Source organism: Suricata suricatta, chromosome 17, assembly GCF_006229205.1.
Source record: "Suricata suricatta isolate VVHF042 chromosome 17, meerkat_22Aug2017_6uvM2_HiC, whole genome shotgun sequence".
Classification (NCBI taxonomy): Eukaryota; Metazoa; Chordata; class Mammalia; order Carnivora; family Herpestidae; genus Suricata; species Suricata suricatta.
This window is the reverse complement of record NC_043716.1, coordinates 21,803,891-21,822,120: the sequence shown is the minus strand read 5'-3', so window position 1 is coordinate 21,822,120 and position 18,230 is coordinate 21,803,891. Positions and strand designations below refer to the sequence as shown.

At 40.8% G+C, this 18,230-nt stretch overlaps 1 protein-coding gene, 1 long non-coding RNA gene and 1 other non-coding gene across 3 annotated transcripts; 1 reads left to right on the top strand and 2 right to left on the bottom strand.

The window, feature by feature from the left end:
• Positions 1-3,180: 3,180 nt before the first annotated feature.
• PEX12 (peroxisomal biogenesis factor 12) lies at positions 3,181-5,921 on the top strand. The gene is made up of 3 exons (XM_029927833.1): positions 3,181-3,880; positions 4,147-4,700; positions 5,520-5,921. Exons 1-3 carry the CDS (start codon positions 3,755-3,757, stop codon positions 5,917-5,919), a joined length of 1,080 nt encoding a protein of 359 aa, XP_029783693.1. The 5' UTR covers positions 3,181-3,754; the 3' UTR covers positions 5,920-5,921.
• Positions 5,922-7,497: 1,576 nt separating this feature from the next.
• On the bottom strand, positions 7,498-11,711 carry LOC115282034. The gene is made up of 2 exons (XR_003904495.1): positions 9,603-11,711; positions 7,498-7,648 (listed from the first exon to the last, which is right to left on the bottom strand). It is a non-coding gene; the product is annotated as an uncharacterized LOC115282034 (long non-coding RNA).
• LOC115283109 lies at positions 7,772-7,868 on the bottom strand. Its single transcript, XR_003904918.1, has one exon. It is a non-coding gene; the product is annotated as a Z30 small nucleolar RNA (small nucleolar RNA).
• Positions 11,712-18,230: the final 6,519 nt, after the last annotated feature.

Sequence of the window (18,230 nt, the reverse complement as noted above, 5' to 3'; positions counted from 1 at the left end):
TTGCTGGGACTGTCAGTAGAGATATGAAGGCAAAAGCCATGATTCAGAAGTTTGAGGATGATGGGAGGCGAGGAAATGAAAACAGGAGTAACAATTCCGTAAGAAAATATGGCTAAAAAGAGAAGATATATAGGATATTTGAAAGAGAGAATAGTGAGGATTTTTTAAAGTTCTATATTGATACATTTTCTTTACACTATTTTTAGCAATATCATGAGTTCAATTTACCTTTCCTACCCATAGGACTCCAAAATCTCTATCTCTAGCTTTGACCTATTCCCAACTTTTCACTACCAAATTGCCAACCACACTAAACCAGAATCCTAGATTTATGGCCCACCCAAATTAAGCAAATCATGGGATGAGGGGTGTTGTAAAACCTGGTTCCAGATAAACTCCCAGCAATCAGAGGTGGATTCGTAACAAAAACAACACCAAAAAAATCTTAAAGACTTTGATTCACATCCCTCTTCTATTCAAAACCTTTCAATTGCTCCTTCACGTCTAATATGTCCAAAACCTATCCTTTCCTCCAGTTCCCCAAATCTCTATGCTCTTTAGTTTTCTCATCTATAAAATGGGGAAATAGTAATACCCAACCATAATATTGTTATAAGGATTCAGGGAATTAATATATGTAACGCATCTGGCTGCACATACGTGTAGTATTTACTACAAGTGTGATCGTCTTAATAAATTACACTAAATTGCTCAAGCCGGAAACGTGGGGAGTCATCCTTGATTTCTCTCTCCTTTAATTGTCACATCCAATCCATCTCCAAGTTGTCATTCTATCTTCAAAACAAATCTGTAATTCATCCGATCTCCTCTATTCTACCTCATTAATCCAAGCCACCATCACCTCTTGCCTGAGCTACTAGAAACCTCAAACTTTCCTCCTAACCATTATCCATACAGCAGGAAGGTTTTGTTTTTAAGATTGTACCAGGTTACATCATTGTTTTGAAGAGCAACTGGCAAAGGGAAGCAGAGATAAAATATGAGGTTAGAAACACTGTTCTTGCCTTTGGTTATGAAGCCCAATAAGGACATTCTTTTTAAGCTGATTTGTAGTGCCCAGTTCTCCCAGCTGATAGCTCTCTCTTCCTCTAAACTCACATTTTAACCTCTCTGATGGCTCTGAATACCTCTTCACTTTTTATGTATCTTTTCTTATTATTACATTATAAACCTGAGGATGGGATTTATGAGGTGGTTATTTGTTAGCGGTAATAATTGACATTGGCTATTTTTGACTGCCTTTTCCTTGCATGATTTCAATTTATTTTTGGGGTGTTTTTAAGGACTGTTAATCAAAATGTGGAGAGGACATTTGAACGAAGGGCAATAGAATTTGAATCCCAAGTACAGTGACAGAAATTTGTTGAAGTTCATTCATTTTAACAATGCTGCCTGGTGTCTTTACTAATGCTGACTTAACAATGCTGACTTTACTAATTCTGGCTAGAGACATCCAATAGGACTGTAGTTCCAGTTCTTTTACAGCTGGCTTTCCTTGTTTTACTACTCTATACATTTCCATTTTTTTTTGCCTGTAACCAAAGAACCCTAAAATTAATACAAATGTTTCACCAATTTTCCACTTTTAGCAGATGCTGTCTCAACTTTCTTTTCATTGTTTAATTAAGAAAAGCCTGCATATGGGGGGCCTGGGTGGTGCAGTCCATTAGGCATCTGACCCTTGATTTTTGGCTCAAGACATGAGCTCATGGCTCATGAGATTGAGCCCTGCTTCAGGATCTTTGCTGATAGTGTGGAGCCTGCTTGGGATTCTCTCTCTCCCTCTCTTTCTCTCAAATAAACCTAGGGGTGCCTGGGTGGCTCAGTTGGTTAGGCGTCCGACTTCGGCTCAGGTCATGATCTCACGGTTTGTGAGTTCGAGCCCCACATCAGGCTCTGTGCTGACAGCTCAGAACCTGGAGCCTGCTTCAGATTCTGTATCTCCTCCTCTCTTTGACCCTCCCCTGATGGCACTGTCTCTCTGTCTGTCAAGAATAAATAAAAGACATTAAAAAAAAGTTAAAAAAATAAACCTAAAAAAAGAGAAGACTGCATATAAGGGCTACCATTGTTAGAGTAACTAGTATGTGTCAGGTGCTTTATATAGATACATTATCTCTAGTCCATAAAATTCTGTAAGGTAAAAAATCTTATATCAATGAAATTTTTGCTGGCATATTTGGTAGAGTATAAAACACCTTTTAGAACTGTAATTAACTTTCAAGATTTTATTGAAACAATTAAACCCAAATCTTGTTTTTGAGGGTTCTCCTTATGCAAACCAATTATCTTTATACCACAAGGTCCTCTAAGGCAGTGAATACCTTCTATCCATTTAGCACAGAAGTGGGAGTTGGAAAAAAGAGGAAAGGTTAAACGTGCATAAGCAACTCAAACGAGGCAAAGTTGCACATGATGTAAAAGCACTTTGCTAACTGTAAATTACATTAATTTTGATATACAAACAGTGAAAAGTACCATCTTTCAAGCGTCCCCAGTTCATTCTAGATGTTACTCATCAGGATCCCTGTCTTAGTACTCAATTCATATCGCTGTGACACATCCAACCGTATAGGAGAATGGGAACCATTTTCATCAAGTGTGGCAAGTGTCTAGTTATGCTTGAACGTGACTATACCTACATGGCAGTTAATCTACCGGCTAGAATGGAAAGTAATCCAAGTTCTGAGGAACAGCAGGAACCTTTCTCATTCTAATCATTTTTTTTTTAAATCAGCCGCAATAAAGCTAAAGGCTTCCATTTCCAGTTGCGAATCCCTCCCCGGAGGGCCAACCATAAATTAACCACCACGCCCGGCGCGCAGAGAGAACTTCCGGGTGTCCACATTTCCCTTTCGTCCCCCTACCCCTGACTAAATCGCCTCAGGGAAGACGGGCCTCAGCAACAGGCCCGGATTCCTAGCTCCGATGCCAGACGTCGGCGCGGCGCCCCAAACCCCATGCCAAAAACACATCTGCAGAGAGATTCAGATGTGTGGATTCCCACCGAGGATGCGATGTAAAACCAAATGAGAAAAGTAAAACCAATGAGCGGAGAATCCCATACCCCATCCCTCTTATTCAGTTTCAGCGGAAGCGGAAGTCACGGTGGGGGGGGGGTCTTGGAGTTTGCTAGTTCCGGTTTCCGGGTCACGTTTGGAGCTAGAGCGCCTCCCGTCCGCCAGCCGTCCGGGTCCCCAGCTGTGCTGTTTCCGGGTGCGGCTTCTGTCATAAAGCGGGGGCCTCTCTACAAACGTGGCGTCGTGGGTCCTTCGCGCCTCGCCGGGGGTCAGCGCGCAAGGACGGCCCTGGCAGGGGTACTTCGCGGCCAACAGCTCGAGCCAGTCCTTTTGTATCGAGTCCACACCGGCACCTCTAACCCCTCAGAGCTAGCTGGCTCTTGAGCCTTAGCGAATTAGTGTCCCTGATTCGCAGCCACCAGGACTGCAGCTCCCGAAGATAGCACTCCTTCGCCCATACCTGCCCCCATAGTCATGCTCTGCCTTGTGAGGTGCAGCATTTGACGAGGCACCCTCACCCCACACACCACTTCCACCCACATCTGCCTTAACTTCGTTCTTAACCTCTTTAGAGACCCCTCTCCTCTGCCTCCAGAAGAGGTCTTTTACAGAAAGATTACCTTTGAGACTGAGCACCCATTCGATAACTAAAACAAGTTCATGCTTACTAAAGAGTTTGTGGGCAAAGTGAAACCCAGTGCATACCGGAAACTATGGCTGAGCACGGGGCTCACATCACAGCTGCTTCTGTGGTGGATGACCAGCCATCCATCTTTGAGGTGGTAGCACAGGAGAGTTTAATGACAGCAGTGAGACCTGCTCTTCAGCATGTGGTCAAGGTAAGGTGTTCATTTTCTGACAGGTTTTAGGGATTGGGTAAAAACCAAACCAGTAATTATAATTGATATCCTATTATTTAACGGTTATTGAGTCTATGTTATGTGTAGAGCCTTGTGCTGAATAACCCAGCTCTTGACGGAGGATAGGGCAGATCCCAAAAGGAGTGCTTGTTTAAGCCTAAAGAATAGAAGATAAAAGGGAAATGCGAATACAATGCACAGTAATTGTGAAATAGATGAATTTCATTTTATTTACTTTGCTTTAGGTTCTTGCAGAATCAAATCCTGCCCACTATGGCTTCTTTTGGAGGTGGTTTGATGAAATCTTCACTATGCTGGATCTTCTGCTCCAGCAGCATTATCTGTCTAAAACCAGTGCCTCATTCTCTGAAAATTTTTATGGCTTAAAGCGCATTGTAATGGAGGACACACACAAGCTTCAGCGGTTGGCCAGTGCTGGTCTCCCAAAGCAGGAGCTTTGGAAGTCAATTATGTTCCTGGTTCTTCTCCCCTACCTGAAAGTGAAGCTGGAGAAGCTGGTTTCTAGCCTGAGAGAAGAGGATGAATATTCCATCCATCCCCCTTCTTCCCGTTGGAAACAGTTTTATAGAGCCTTCCTGGCAGCCTACCCGTTTGTTAGCATGGCGTGGGAAGGCTGGTTTTTTGTGCAGCAACTTGGATACATCCTGGGAAAGGCTCAGCATCACTCACCACTGCTGAGGCTGGCTGGTGTTCGGCTCGGTCGGCTTACGGTTCAGGATATACAAGCCTTGGAGCACAGACCCGCTGAAGCCAGCATGATGCAGCAGCCAGCCAGGGGGTAAGGCTTTAACGTTTCCCAAAACCTTTCGTTAATAAATTCTAAAATCTTAACCTAATTTTATTAAATTCACCTTCCTCGGTTCACTTTGAGGTGTTTCGTAAACACAGAAAAATACTTGTGTCCATAAAACAAGAGTGGCCGTCCTGGTAACCTTCCTCATCACACCAGCTACATTTTTGTGCATGCTTGCTGTGCGTCAGGCCCTGTGCTAGGTGTTTGCTTTACATGCGTTATATCAATCCTCATCACAACCCAATGAAATAAATTCATTATTCCATTTAACAGCTGAGAAAACTGGGCCCTAATAGGGAAATACCTTGCAAGGCCACATGGCTAGAAGGTGGCAGAACTGAGATTCAAGTCAGATCAACAGTTCTCAAGGCTGCTCTTAACCATGATGCTATGCTGCTTCGTGTTTGTGGTGTCCTACAAGTTCAAATATATATTCCTCATTATTGCTAAGTTATTTTTTGTCAAGCGAGTCACTTCTTTTTCTGGATATACTATCTTACACACACACACGTCTAAATGATCAATGACTCACTAATTTCTTTCTTAAAACACAAAAGCAAAGAAGACCCTAGTCATTAAACACAAAGATTAGCTCCTATAATCCCAAAAGACTGTAGGTCAGAAAAAAGAAATCAGTTAGAATAGAAATTAAAGGAGACAGTGCAAATCTAGCAACTACTCAGTCCCCAAACAGAATTGGTGAGTCTGATGAAGAGTGTAAGAACTGTAATTCTGCAGTCATTCTGTGGTCATACCTAAATAAGCAGTTTCTCCTTTTGCCTCCCTGTTCTGTTCTCCCACCAGTGTTGGTGAGAAGATAAAGTCAGCTCTGAAGAAAGCTGTGGGAGGTGCTGCCTTCTCCCTCTCTACTGGCCTTTCTGTGGGAGTATTCTTTCTGCAGTTCCTTGAGTGGTGGTACTCATCTGAAAATCAAGAAACCATCAAATCGCTGACTGCCCTACCTACTCCCCCACCACCTGTACACCTAGACTACAATTCTGATTCTCCTCTGTTACCCAAAATGAAGACTGTGTGCCCACTGTGTCGCAAAACCCGGGTGAATGATACTGTTCTCGCCACGTCTGGCTATGTGTTTTGTTATCGCTGTGTGTTTAATTATGTAAGGAGTCACCAAGCTTGTCCCATCACAGGTTACCCAACAGAAGTACAACATCTAATTAAACTGTACTCCCCTGAGAACTGAAAGGGATTAGCATTTTGTCTCACGACAAAATTATTGCACTATGAGGCCACACGGCTGATTTTCAGCACAGTACATAGCATTGTCTGATACTTCTCATCCTCCATTCATAATTCTATGGATTTTAAACAACTAGAGTTGACCCCTGAACATGTGTTCACTGGCCACCCCATATATAACTTTTGACTCCCCCAAAACTTAATAGCCTACTGTTGACCAGAAGCCTTACCAATAAATAGTTAATTAACACACATTTTGTGTTAGATGTATTATATACTGTATTCTTACAGTAAAGTAAAATAGGGAAAATACTAAGATCATAAGAGAAAATATCTTAATACTGTAAGAAATTCATATATAAGTAGACCCACACAGTTCAAATTTGTGTTCTTCAAGGGTCAAGTGTATACAAATTTCTTTACAAAGATGTATCCCTTGATCTTAACCTTTTAACTTGCTCTCTAGACACCTACTTAGAGTTTACGAAGCTAGTTAGAATAAGAGAATCAGGACTGACAGGAGACATGAAGGTCAATGTACAGGATGTGGATTAAAGGAGATAGTTACACAGAAGCTTTTCCTTGAAGAACAAGAGGTATAGAAGCTCAGGAAAACCCAAAGTTAGACCTCATAAAGTGGGGAGTGAATAGGTAGCAGCCCTTCTTCGTGAGAAAAGAAAGCATTTATCTGCCTAAGAAGAAGAGATTTTGAGTTTGCAAACAATGTGAAACATAGACCTGCTTTTTACAGACATACTTAGAAACACTTTAGAAAAACAAAGTGTCTTCCATATACTGTGACCCACTTGTTAAGTAACATCATTAGTTTATCAATTTTTAAATAAGATTCCTTTATGAGCCATATAGATCTTTTCTTGGGAAACTGGTTAAAGAAAAGTAGGGGTTGTGGGTATATTGTTGTCTGAAGATTTCAATGTGAAAGCAAATGTAGTAAGTAAGAGATGAAATAAAATACTGATCTAACTGTGCAAAAGAATCTTTTAATAAGCTCTTTCTTCTTGCTGTTAAGAGTTTGCTAAATGGGCACAAATTATTCTGGCTATTACTAAGTTTCTATGAAACGCTGAAGCAAATTTTAAGAATAAATGTTTTTGGCAAAGAGCTGTTCCAAGTTGTCATACTTACATGGAAACTTAAAGATTACTTGAGGTGTTTAAAGGAAATTTTTCATTCAGACCACCTTTGACTTTGATTTATTTTTGTATTGACATCTTGCCTTTTTTTTTTTTTTGATAATTTCTTGGAGAAAAAAATCCTCTATCCAACAGCTTTGTCTGAAATGCCCTGTATTAGAAATACTTCAGTTCTGTGTAGTAAAATTCATGCTATTGGATTGTCAGGTTGGTGAAAATATATGGGTAGAGGAAGCGTGGAAATAATTTAAGTGCCTCTGCTGAGATAAGTGTTTTCCAATATTTTCACTCATTTAGCAATTCAAAGCACATTTTCTGATAGCACAAAGTTGATAAAATTAAATCCTGAAATGGAATAACATATGGACTTGAAAATATTAACACTTTTCTATACTGTAAGAAGTATTTGTTAAAAGACATTTGTGAAATTTCTTATTAGATCACAAGGTTTTACCGAAACAAACACCAGTTAATTAAACATTTTTAATATTGTAATAAGTCAATAACGAAACTGAACCAGCAGGATTGAAATAATGTAGTCCTCCATGAAGATATCAAAGCCAGATTTTTCACCTCAACCTAAGAAGGAAAACAGGAAAGTATCAGCAATTCAAAAGAATATCAAAGAAACATTCTTATACATAATAAAATGAGTATGCAATCAGATTAGAACATACCAGTGTGGAAAAACCACAGCCACATCAGCTCAGAGAGAAGATTAAGGGATCATACCCTGGTCAAGGCCATCGCTGGAGCAGTGGCGATACCAGGTCAGACTATACTTCACTCATCATCGCATCATTCCACTTCACATCCTTCTATACCTAAGAGCAGCCCAACCCTCTTTCCACACCCAAGAAACTTAGGTTAGCCTATGAAAAAATAAAGAATTCTTTATAGATAAGTTTCAACCATGGGCTTTCAATAAATATTGTATTTTCCACTATGCTTTGCTTTAAGCAACTCTGCTGTACAAAAATGCAAACTTGAAAAGTTTTGGCTTGGAAGAACTTTTTTGCTTTTGAAATACAGGAGAGTGGAGAAGCATTTACGATTCAAAAAAATTTTTTAATGTTTATTTTTGAGAGAGAGAGAGAGAGAGAGAGAGAGAGAGAGAGAGAATGAATCCCAAGCAGGCTCTGGGCTGTCAGTGCAGAGCCCAACACAGGGCTCAATCCCACCAACTGTGAGATCATGACTGGAGCCAAAATCAAGAGTTGGACGCTTAACAGACTGAGTCACCCAGGTGCCCCCCAAAACTTTTTTTTAATGAACCTAAACACTGGGCATAATAAAATTTCAAGGATGTCTGTCAAGAGATTTGTAGTCCTAAAGCAAAAGCTTTAGAAAAGATTTTCTACTAAATTCCATTATAAAGTAAATTCCAACTCATTTAATATACAATTTGATTTACAATTCTGCCAACAAAGAGAAAAGTATAGTCATAAAATTTTTTATACTGGAATCAATCGTCAGAGTCCAAGACCCAGAAAGGCTACGTTTTGCCAAAGGTCCACAGCAAATTAATTAACAGTAGAGCTGGAAAGAGAACAGGGGACTGATTATCAGATTTACATTTTTCCACTGCCAGCTAAATACGAGGTTTAATTTCATTTTTCTCCAGGCCATGGGCAAGATAAAAGAAGCAAGGCAAAATGTAAGTAATTCAAAACCTGGATAATCAATTTGTGAATAAGAAAGCTGATTGCATTTCATTTATTCTAAATGACACCTTCTGGTGGTATGTTGTCACTGACGTGGAAAAGTACTTGGATCACAATGTCACCCTCCCCAGCCTTTCAGCATGGTGTTGTCAGTACCTAAGTAACAATTCTGGAGACAGCACATGCTTCCTTCAGCCATCTATAAGTATCAATAGATTGATACTCCTTAATTATAAATTGACAGCCGTTGGTCTGTGTTGACCATTCAGCAACTAAACTCCGTTAAAAAAAAAAGGCGGGGGACTAATAAAGTGCCTATTTTACAGGGGCTACGCTTGAGCCTTTAGCTCATCTTCCTCTACAGGTGAAGTACATGTTAAAATGAGGAAAACAGAGGCTAAGAGAACTTAATGAACTTTGTCTCAAAACATGAAACTTGTGAGAGGAGTTCCAAATGTGCTCTGGCTATACTGCTTGCTCAGTACGTTTTGGTCCATCTGGAGTGCCTCCCCCAACCCTTTCAACCTGGAGAATGCCTAATTACTGTAACCCTACTCAAATGTCACCTTCTCTAAGTGGTCTCTAACCCTTCTTACTCCACAACACTTTTTTCCCACCACAGCACGCATCACATGCTACTTATTTACCCAGGCACATACTCCCTCTTACATCTCTGCCATCAGCCCCATGACACGGAACCAGGACATGTCTTACTGGCCTTTGCATCCACTGCACTCAGAACGGTGCTTTGGTACATAGGACGAGGCTCGATAAATGAACGTTTAATTCAGTCACTGGGCGCCGCTCCCTCCTAAACCTTAAGCTTCTAGGTTATAAAAGCATCAACACAATTTATAAAGCCAACTTACCGGCAATACTGCACGTAGGTAAAGACCATTGGTTAAGCATCTCTAAGCCCTCCCTCCCCTAGCTTCTACCTCATGGCGGTCTCCACGGCGCGCTGCGCTGGACACCCAGTGCTCCCATACAACGGACCCTCAACAAAATAATAATAATAAAGTCCAAACCCCACCGACTTCAGTAAAGACTGAGACGGGCAGTCCTTGCAGGGAAATACGAGTAAGGCCGAAGCCAGCGCTCAAACCAAGGGCAGGAATCCGCAGCCCGCTCTCCGAACCCCTCAAGCTCCTACGTCGGGTCTCGGAAGGTTTGATCCGGCCTGCGGAGACTCATAGCGGCGAACCGTCAGCCTTTCGGCTCCGTCGTACACCCGGTCCGGCTTCCCGCTTTCTCAGCCTTGCTGCCACTCGGAGAACCCCCTTTCCTGTTCAGTAGCCCCCGCCGGACAACCAATTCTCCGGCCGCCATCAGGTCACGTGGGTGAAGTCCTGTCGGGAGGGTGCGAGGAGCAGCCAATTGGAGGGCGAGGCAACTGTCACGTGAGGAGTGGGCCGGAAGGCGGAAGTGTCTTTTGTGTTGCTTTAGAGTGGTCTCTCCATTTTCAGGCTAGTGCGTTTTCAGCCGTTGTGCGATTCTTCTCTGCCTCTCAACTCCCTGCCCTTGGACTTTGGGACGTCTTTTGTGGCTTCAGGTCCTTTGTTTCATAACTGGGGAGGGCGTCTGGAAAGAGTTGTGTCCCGCATTTCTGGGAAGAATTATCGATTCTGATAGTGATCCAGTAGGATTTACTGCGCTTGGCCGATTCCCGGGGGAGGGCTGGAGGGCTGGGGTGGAATGAGGAGTGTGTCCTGTTACGTCCTGTGAACTCTTTTGGCTGCTCGGGCTCTTGGGCGCATCCTAGATACGCTTCCCACAAGAAAAGTGCAGCTAAATATCAAAGAAATGCGCAGGAGAACAGGAAAGACTTCCTGGAAGAAGTGGCATTTGAACTGATTCTGGAAAGATAAGATAGGTTTTGAAAATAGATTCTGGGAGAAGAAATAATTTGACGCCGAATTAAATGAGAAAACACGGGGGAACTTAGAAATGTAGGTAAAGTCGAAAGAGTGTAGTGTTTCTCAAAATTCGGCGATTTAGAAAACACCAGGAGGAAACTTAGTATGTATGTCCTCCAGCATCAAAGACAACAAAAAACCAAAAAAGCCTGGAGCACAACCCAGACTATCTAATCAGAAATCCTAGGGTTGGATCCCGGGCAGATGTATTATTGAAAGGAACCTCAGGGATGATTCTGATTATACCAAAGTCTGAGGACCACTATTAGTGTTAAAGGGAGTGGTAAGAAATTTGAAAGACAAATTGAGACTTTGTCAAGAATGGTGGCTTACTGGCTGTGTAGATTACTCTGGAGAAAGTGGGAGACTTGAAAATTTCAGAGTGGGAGTAGATCAGTGATCAGAGCTGTTTTTGAAAACTATGTATGCAAATATGTTTTTACATAGATCAAAGGAACGCGAAGTGAAAGAAAGGGAAACCATAGCAAGTGATTGCCATGGCATAGGTGACAGTTAAGAAGGAACCTAAATTAGGATTGTGGAAGTGGAAATTGAGAGGTGGCATATGAAAAGCAGGGTGAGAAATGTGTTGAGTATCAGATAGGGATGGGTAGAAGGTGTCAACCAAAATAAAGAGGAAAACTGAGACAAGTGCAAAAATGTCAAAAAGATGAGTTTATTTAGGAATAGCAGAGGACTTGCAGTTCAAGACTTCCAAACGTTAGCAAGCTACATTGAGACCCTTGAGAGGCTGGGATCGCCTGTATTTTGGGGTAGGGAATGTAAGGAGGAGAGAGCTCACTTTAGGGTCTGTTTAAAAAAAAAAAAAAAAAGAGACCAGCTTTGCAAATTCACCAAGGAAACAAAACCAGTCCGGTGATACAAACAAAGCTCAATTCAGCTTACTTTGCAAGACCAACCTGACCTGGTTTATTTCTTGTTTGTACCTCTGGGAACCATAAGCAAAACTTACTAAGGTTGATGTAAGCTAACCCCTGACCAACTCATGATCATTTAAGAAAATTCCAGGGGCACCTGGATGGCTCAAACTGTTAAGGGTCTGACTCTTGAGTTGGGCTCAGGTTGTGATCTCATGATCTGTGAGATTGATCCCAGTGTGGGGCTAAACATGAAGCCTGCTTGGGATGCTCTACCTTCCTCTCTCTCTGCCCCTCCCCTGTTTGCGCATTCTCTCTGTCTCCCCCCCCCAAATATATCCAGTATCAGTTTCTGAAAATCAGACATTGGTGGGAAATGAGTCTCTCAGTCTTTTTATTTTCCTGAGGGCCCTTGTGTGAGATTTCATTTTTTAATCCTCCAGTTCCATTTTATTTATTTACTTGTTTATTTATATATATTTTTGTGAGAAAGAGCAGGGGAGGGGCAGAGGGAGAGAGACAGAGACTCTCAAGTAGCCTCCACAGTGGACTCTGTGCTGACAGCAGAAAGCCAGATGTAGGGCTTGAACTCACGAAATGTGAGATCATGGCCTGAGCCACAGTCAGACACTTAACTGGCTGAGCCACCCAGGCCCCCCCCTCTGGTTCCATTGTATATGGAAATTCTTTTACAAAGGACATGAAGAAATAAAAGGGAAGAATGGAGAAAAATGGAGTGTCTTCTGTACCAGACTTATTAAGGATTTCCATTGTACTTTCCGAACAGGAGAGGTTAGACAGTGAAGATAATGGGTTTTTGCATGTGCCATTCTTTCTGCCTGGTTTCCCCTTCTTTTCCCATCTCTTCCTCTTAACCTGGTGCATTCTTTTTCTTCTTATTTTTAAATTATTTAATTTGAGAGACACAGTACATGAGGAGGGGAGGGGCAGAAAAAGATGAGAGAGAATCCCAAGCAAGTTTCTCACTGTGAGCACAGAGCCTGACACAGGACTCAGTCCCACAACCCGTGAGATCATGACCTGTACCAAAATCAAGAGTTGGACACTCAACTGAGCCACGCAGGTGCCCCTCAACCTGGTGCATTCTTACTTGCACGTTGCAGCTCATATATCATCTCATTATGAAATCTACTCACAAGCATAGTGATTGTCACTTCTCAGAACACTAGAGCATATTGTTCATATGTTCTTAGTTCTCCAGAGTGGCACTAGGCTATAATGGTCATGGATGTGGACTATATTTGCAAACTGTTATAGGAGTCGAATGAGCACACAGAGAATGCATAGTAGATAAAGTGCTCACCTGATGTTATTATATATGTTGAATTGCAGCGAACTAATAAATATTGAATTGCAATGAGTTAATAGATGCAGTGAGCTAATAGTCGTCTCTAGATTGTGAGCAGGACGTGTGTCTTATTCTGGCTATAACAGTAAGGCTCCATGGCAGAATGATAGTAAATAAGTTTTGTAATAGATAGGGGTTCAAATCCCAGCTCTGTTACTTACTAGGTGTGTAGCCTTGAGCTTTACTTCCATGAATTCAGTTTCTTCATTTATAAGATGATCAAAATAATGTATGTCTTACAAATTGTTATAAGAACAATTTGAGACAATCAAAGTTGCGTATCTGGCTCAAAGCAAGCAGTCACTAAGTAGTTTTTCTTGTGACACGTAGCCCCAGACTACACTTCAATTTCACATGAATTGTACAGAGAAGACACTATTATTATCTCCAATTTACACAGAAGGAATCAGGCTTAGATTGGCATAACCAAGGTCTCAAAGCCAGAGCAAGGATTTCAACATCGTAGGTGCTCAAAAAAATAGCTGATTGAATGAGAGAATGAATGAAAGTTAGGAGACTTACCCAGGGTCAGTCAGCGGTGACAGAGAGCCAGCACTGTTCCTCTCAGTCACTATGCTCCCCATAGTCTTTGAACCATCTCTATGAATAAACTGAGTAGATGAACGCTGGTATTTGTCAGTTTGTGTCAAGTGTGTACAAATTTTGTGCCCTAACTACCTCTGTTGATAAACTGAAGTACTTAGTGAATAAATACATCTTAAATAAATTGGCTCTGGCGTTTTTTTTTTAAATGTTTATTTTTGAGAGAGAGAGAGAGAACAAGAGCAGGGAAGGGGCAGAGAGATGGAGACAACAGAATCTGAAGCAGGCTCACAGAGCCTGGTGTGGGGCTCAAACTCATGAGCTGTGAGATCGTGACCTGAGCTGAAATTGGGTGCTTAACTGACTGAGCCACCCAGGAGCCCCTGGAGGCTCTACTGTTTAGTCAGTTGTCAACAGCACAGCCAGATCACTTTCCCAATAACTAAGAAAGCACTCTCCAAGCTACTGATTTCAAGTCGTTTTGTATCATGGACATTTGCTTGGAGCTATCAGAGTCAGGATGTGAGATCCTCTCTGGCCTGATAACCTAACCATTCATATCCAGGGGGCTTAACTAAGGCAATTTGAAAAAGGAAGAGAAATTCTGCTCCTTGCTCACATTATCCCTCCTTCTCCAGAATTGGTTCCCCATAGTTTATTGAAGAAGGAGGAGGAGGAGGGGGAGGAAGAAGAGGAGGAGGAAATAATCCAGTTCCTACTTTTCCTGCCCAAATAATGTTCCTCCTGTTGACTGGGAAGAAAAAAGGGAGATGTTTAGGTAGATTTCTGGTTTTGAAGACTCCAAAGAAATCCGAAATCCCAAACTTCAAAGGCAGTGGAGGACATAGGAGCATTGTGATAGGCCGACCTGGCTTTGAATCCCCACTCTTCCATTTACTGGTCATGTAATCCCAGTGTCCATGTAGGTGTACCACACTCCCAGCTTGGTCCTTTGGACCCCAAAGCACTTGTTCAATAAATGATGGTCATTCCTACCTTTCTAAATGTGAGTAATATCAAAAGGATGTCAGTGTGAGAGCGACGCTGAGAGTTCAAGGTGGGCAACAGAACTAAAAGACACTGAATTTGGAGGGGAAGTGAATGACAATGGGTTCTCTCTGAAGCCTAGAGCAGGCCTTTGGAGTTTATTATATTACTGTGCCGATGGTACATCATAGCATCTATTCTGCCTCCTATCCTGGAAACTATTCAGCCAAACAGGTACAAAGGGTAATGCCAGCAAAGCAGAACTTGGTAGGGACAATAACTTCAGTTAATTTAAAAAACTAAGGGTGTCCAGAAACCTACTTGAGAATGTCATGTCATGATAAGCAAATTGAAACTGAAACACAGAGTTGTTTGGTAGTTTGACTTGGAAAAAAGTACAGTAAAACCTTGGTTTGCAAGCATAATTCTTTCCAGAAACATGCTTCTAATCCAAAGCACTTGTGTATCAAAGCGAATTTCCCCATAAGAAATAATGGAAATACCAATGATTCATTCCACAACCCAAAAATATAAATATAAAAGTGATTACAATACTGTTATATAACAAAAAATAAAGACAATACAAAATATAAAGAAAAATTAAAAAATTAACCTGCACTTAATCTTTGAAAACCTTCATGGCTGGTGTGAGGGAGACCACAGGGAGGAGGGTTACTGTGTAGGATCACTTCCACTATCACTAATGGAGTCACTGCTATCTATGGGCTCAATGGAATCTTTTTCTTTCATGCAACTATAACAAGGAAGCTATCCAGCGACACTTGCTTTTGCCTTCTTTTGAGGATTTCACGGAAATGTGACATTGTATTGTCATTAAACTGATTCATTGCTCGCACTGCTACAGCCTCGTTCAGGTGGTGCTTTTCTACAAAATTTTGCAGTTTCCCACGTTTTGCACATCTCTCTAATCTCCTCTGAAGCCAGGAATTCCTCTACCTTTTCCTTCCTAATGCCTTTCTTTTCAACATTTTTCTGCATGGGGGCCTTTGTATATACTCACACGGATGTTGACTACAATACAGTATTAATAAACTTTTGTTATATACAGTATTTAATATACTGGCAATAAGGCAGCAGAGGAAAGAGTCTCTGTCTGCAGGCAACCTGACCTAGAATGAAGCAAAGCATTCCTGAGCTTAGTCTAGTATGGAAAAACAAAGGACTGTCCATAGTGCTTTCAAGTGACAAAAAACAGATTAGTGCCAGTTATGGCACCTTTCAATACTTGTTAGGGCCCAGTAGGCAAAAAATACCCTCAAACAATATTTGGCCTCCTGGGCCACACATATGGCTTCTGTTCATCTTATGATTTTCTCTTTTTTTGACCAATTATTCAGGATTGTATTTTTTTTACTATTCCTTTATACCCTGATGATGTAAACATTTTGCCTTTAGCAAATTTAAAAAGGCCCTTAAAGAGATTTCAGTGGAAAGTCCTTCCTCAAGGGATGAAAAATTCTCCTACTTTGTGTCAGAAATATGTCGATAGGGCTTTGAGTGAGATTAGAAATAAGTATCCAAAAATCTATTTGATTCATTATATGGATGATATTCTTTTAGCACATCAGGACAAAGCTCGTCTTCATGACTTCTGAATGAGCTGATCAAAACTTTATCTGTTCATGACTTGAAAATAGGCCCAGAAAAAATTCAGATCCACCCTACTCCTATTTGGGAAGAATAATTGAAAATCAAACTGTAACTTTACAGCCTTTACAATTGAAGACAGCATTTGTGTACTTTAAATGATTTTCAAAAACTATTGGGAGATATTAATTGGATTCAGCCTCTTTTAAATCTATCCATATACAGCTGTTTGAGATCTTGCATGGAAACTCCCATCCAAATTCCAAACGAGAGTTAACTCCTTTGGCTTTGGAATCCTTATCTAAAGTTAATGAGGCTTTACAAGGGGCCATGCTTACAATAAGCCTTGGTCTTTAATAATTTTGCCAACTGAACATTCTCCCACCGCTTGCCTATGGCAAGAAGGAATATTAGAATGGCTCTATTTATCAGCTACTCCTAAGAAGATTTTGGCTGATTACCCATCCTTAGTAGCACAAATAATTATTAAAAAAAAAAAAAAAGGAAGCAGAGAATTGTTCAGGAGCCAGCAGAAATTGTCCTTCCATATTCTAAACTTCAGATTGAGGAATTAATGCAGGGATTTACTGATTTTCAGGTTGCCATGATTGGGTATATGAGCGATATTGGCTTTAATACACCTAAGGATCCTATTTTACAATTTGGCAAATTAAGTTTTTATTTTCCCCACAAAAACAAAATCTAAGCCTTTAGAGGATGCCCTTTTAGCATTTACTGATGGGTCCTCTAATGGCAGGGCTTTCTGTAATCATTTATAAAAACTTATCTAAACCTAAAATTATTTCTTCTCATACTAGGGAAACTTCAGCACAGAGAGCTGAACTTGTTGCTGTCATCAGATTATTTCAAGAAACTCCAGAGAGGTTTAATCTGTTTTCAGACTCTAAGTATGTGATTGGGCTCTTTCCAGCAATTGAAACTGCAACAGTGCCTGTCTACAAGACAGGAATTTCAGGTTTACTTTTTGTGGGATTCCTTACAATCCCCAAGGCCAAGCTATTATTGAAAGGACTAATCAAATTTTAAAAAATCAAATAGTGAGACTTCAAAAATCAGATTTTAAGTATGCCTCACCTCATCAGATCCTAGCTCTTTGTATGTATTAAATCACCTGACTCCAGATAATTCCGGGGAAACCCCAATGCTTAAGCATTGGCAAAACAAACCGACCACAAAGCCCCTGGCAAAATGGAAAAATATACTTTCTGAAACTTGGAAAGGCCCTGATGTTTTACTAACTGCGGGTCGAGGTTTTGCTTGTGTCTTTCCACAGGAAAGTGATTCACCTATTTGGGTATCAGTTCATCTAGTCCCATATACTTCCATGTCAGACCCGTCCCCAGACTAAGTCAAAAAACACCAAGAACTTGAGCAGAGAAATGGGGATAATTGATTTGAGTATCAGCCGCAGGCAACTCCCTCACATAACACCGCTTTGCTCTCAATTGAATATCAAAGCTCTGTGACTCTTAAATGAAAAATTGTCTTGCCCAGAGAGATTTATTGCTACCTTAATATTAGGAATAACTGCACTGATCTCTATTATTACTGCTGTTACTGTTTCTGTTGTTACACTGGTTAAGAAAGTACACACTGCTTCTTCTGTCAATAATTTACCAAAAAATGTGACTTTAGCTCTTACTACTCAGGAAATTGTGTCCTAGAAAAAGCACTGTTGTACAGTGGCAAACCTTAGGTTATTGCATGGGTAAATGCTTCAACTGCTCATATATATTTGCAGCCCCTAAAGTTTCAATGTTTTAGTATAAGATCATTACTTAACACCTTTGGTAATCAAAATGTAAGTGTCACTAAATTTCTAGATTTTGTCGTAGAACCTGTTTCTTCTTCGAGGGAAGTTGTAAAAGGGACTTTTGAGACAAATGCAGTATTTGACATCTTTTAGATTAATACTAAAATGGGTAGAGATTTCCAGAGCCAGAAGCTGCATTCAAGCTGAACAAGAATTAGGAACATAGGATTAAGTGAACTGATGAAAATTATGGTTTTGTGACTCTTGTTGTTGGAAACATTGTTGGTCCTTTAATGTTTGCTTATCCAGATTAGGAAACTTTCTCTTAAGATATCTGTGATATTCAGAAATGTCAAAGTTTTTGCTAGTCTAGAGCATTCAACTTTTCTCTCTACTTAAATCGTCTGAAATTCAAAAACTCA

Bases quoted from the DNA above. Each gene is read 5' to 3' on its own strand.
- PEX12 (XM_029927833.1), top strand. From the start codon at position 3,755: ATGGCTGAGCACGGGGCTCACATCACAGCTGCTTCTGTGGTGGATGAC. The intron at 3,881-4,146 runs GTAAGGTGTTCA...ACTTTGCTTTAG, and splicing joins CTCTTCAGCATGTGGTCAAG to GTTCTTGCAGAATCAAATCC. The intron at 4,701-5,519 runs GTAAGGCTTTAA...TTCTCCCACCAG, and splicing joins ATGCAGCAGCCAGCCAGGGG to TGTTGGTGAGAAGATAAAGT.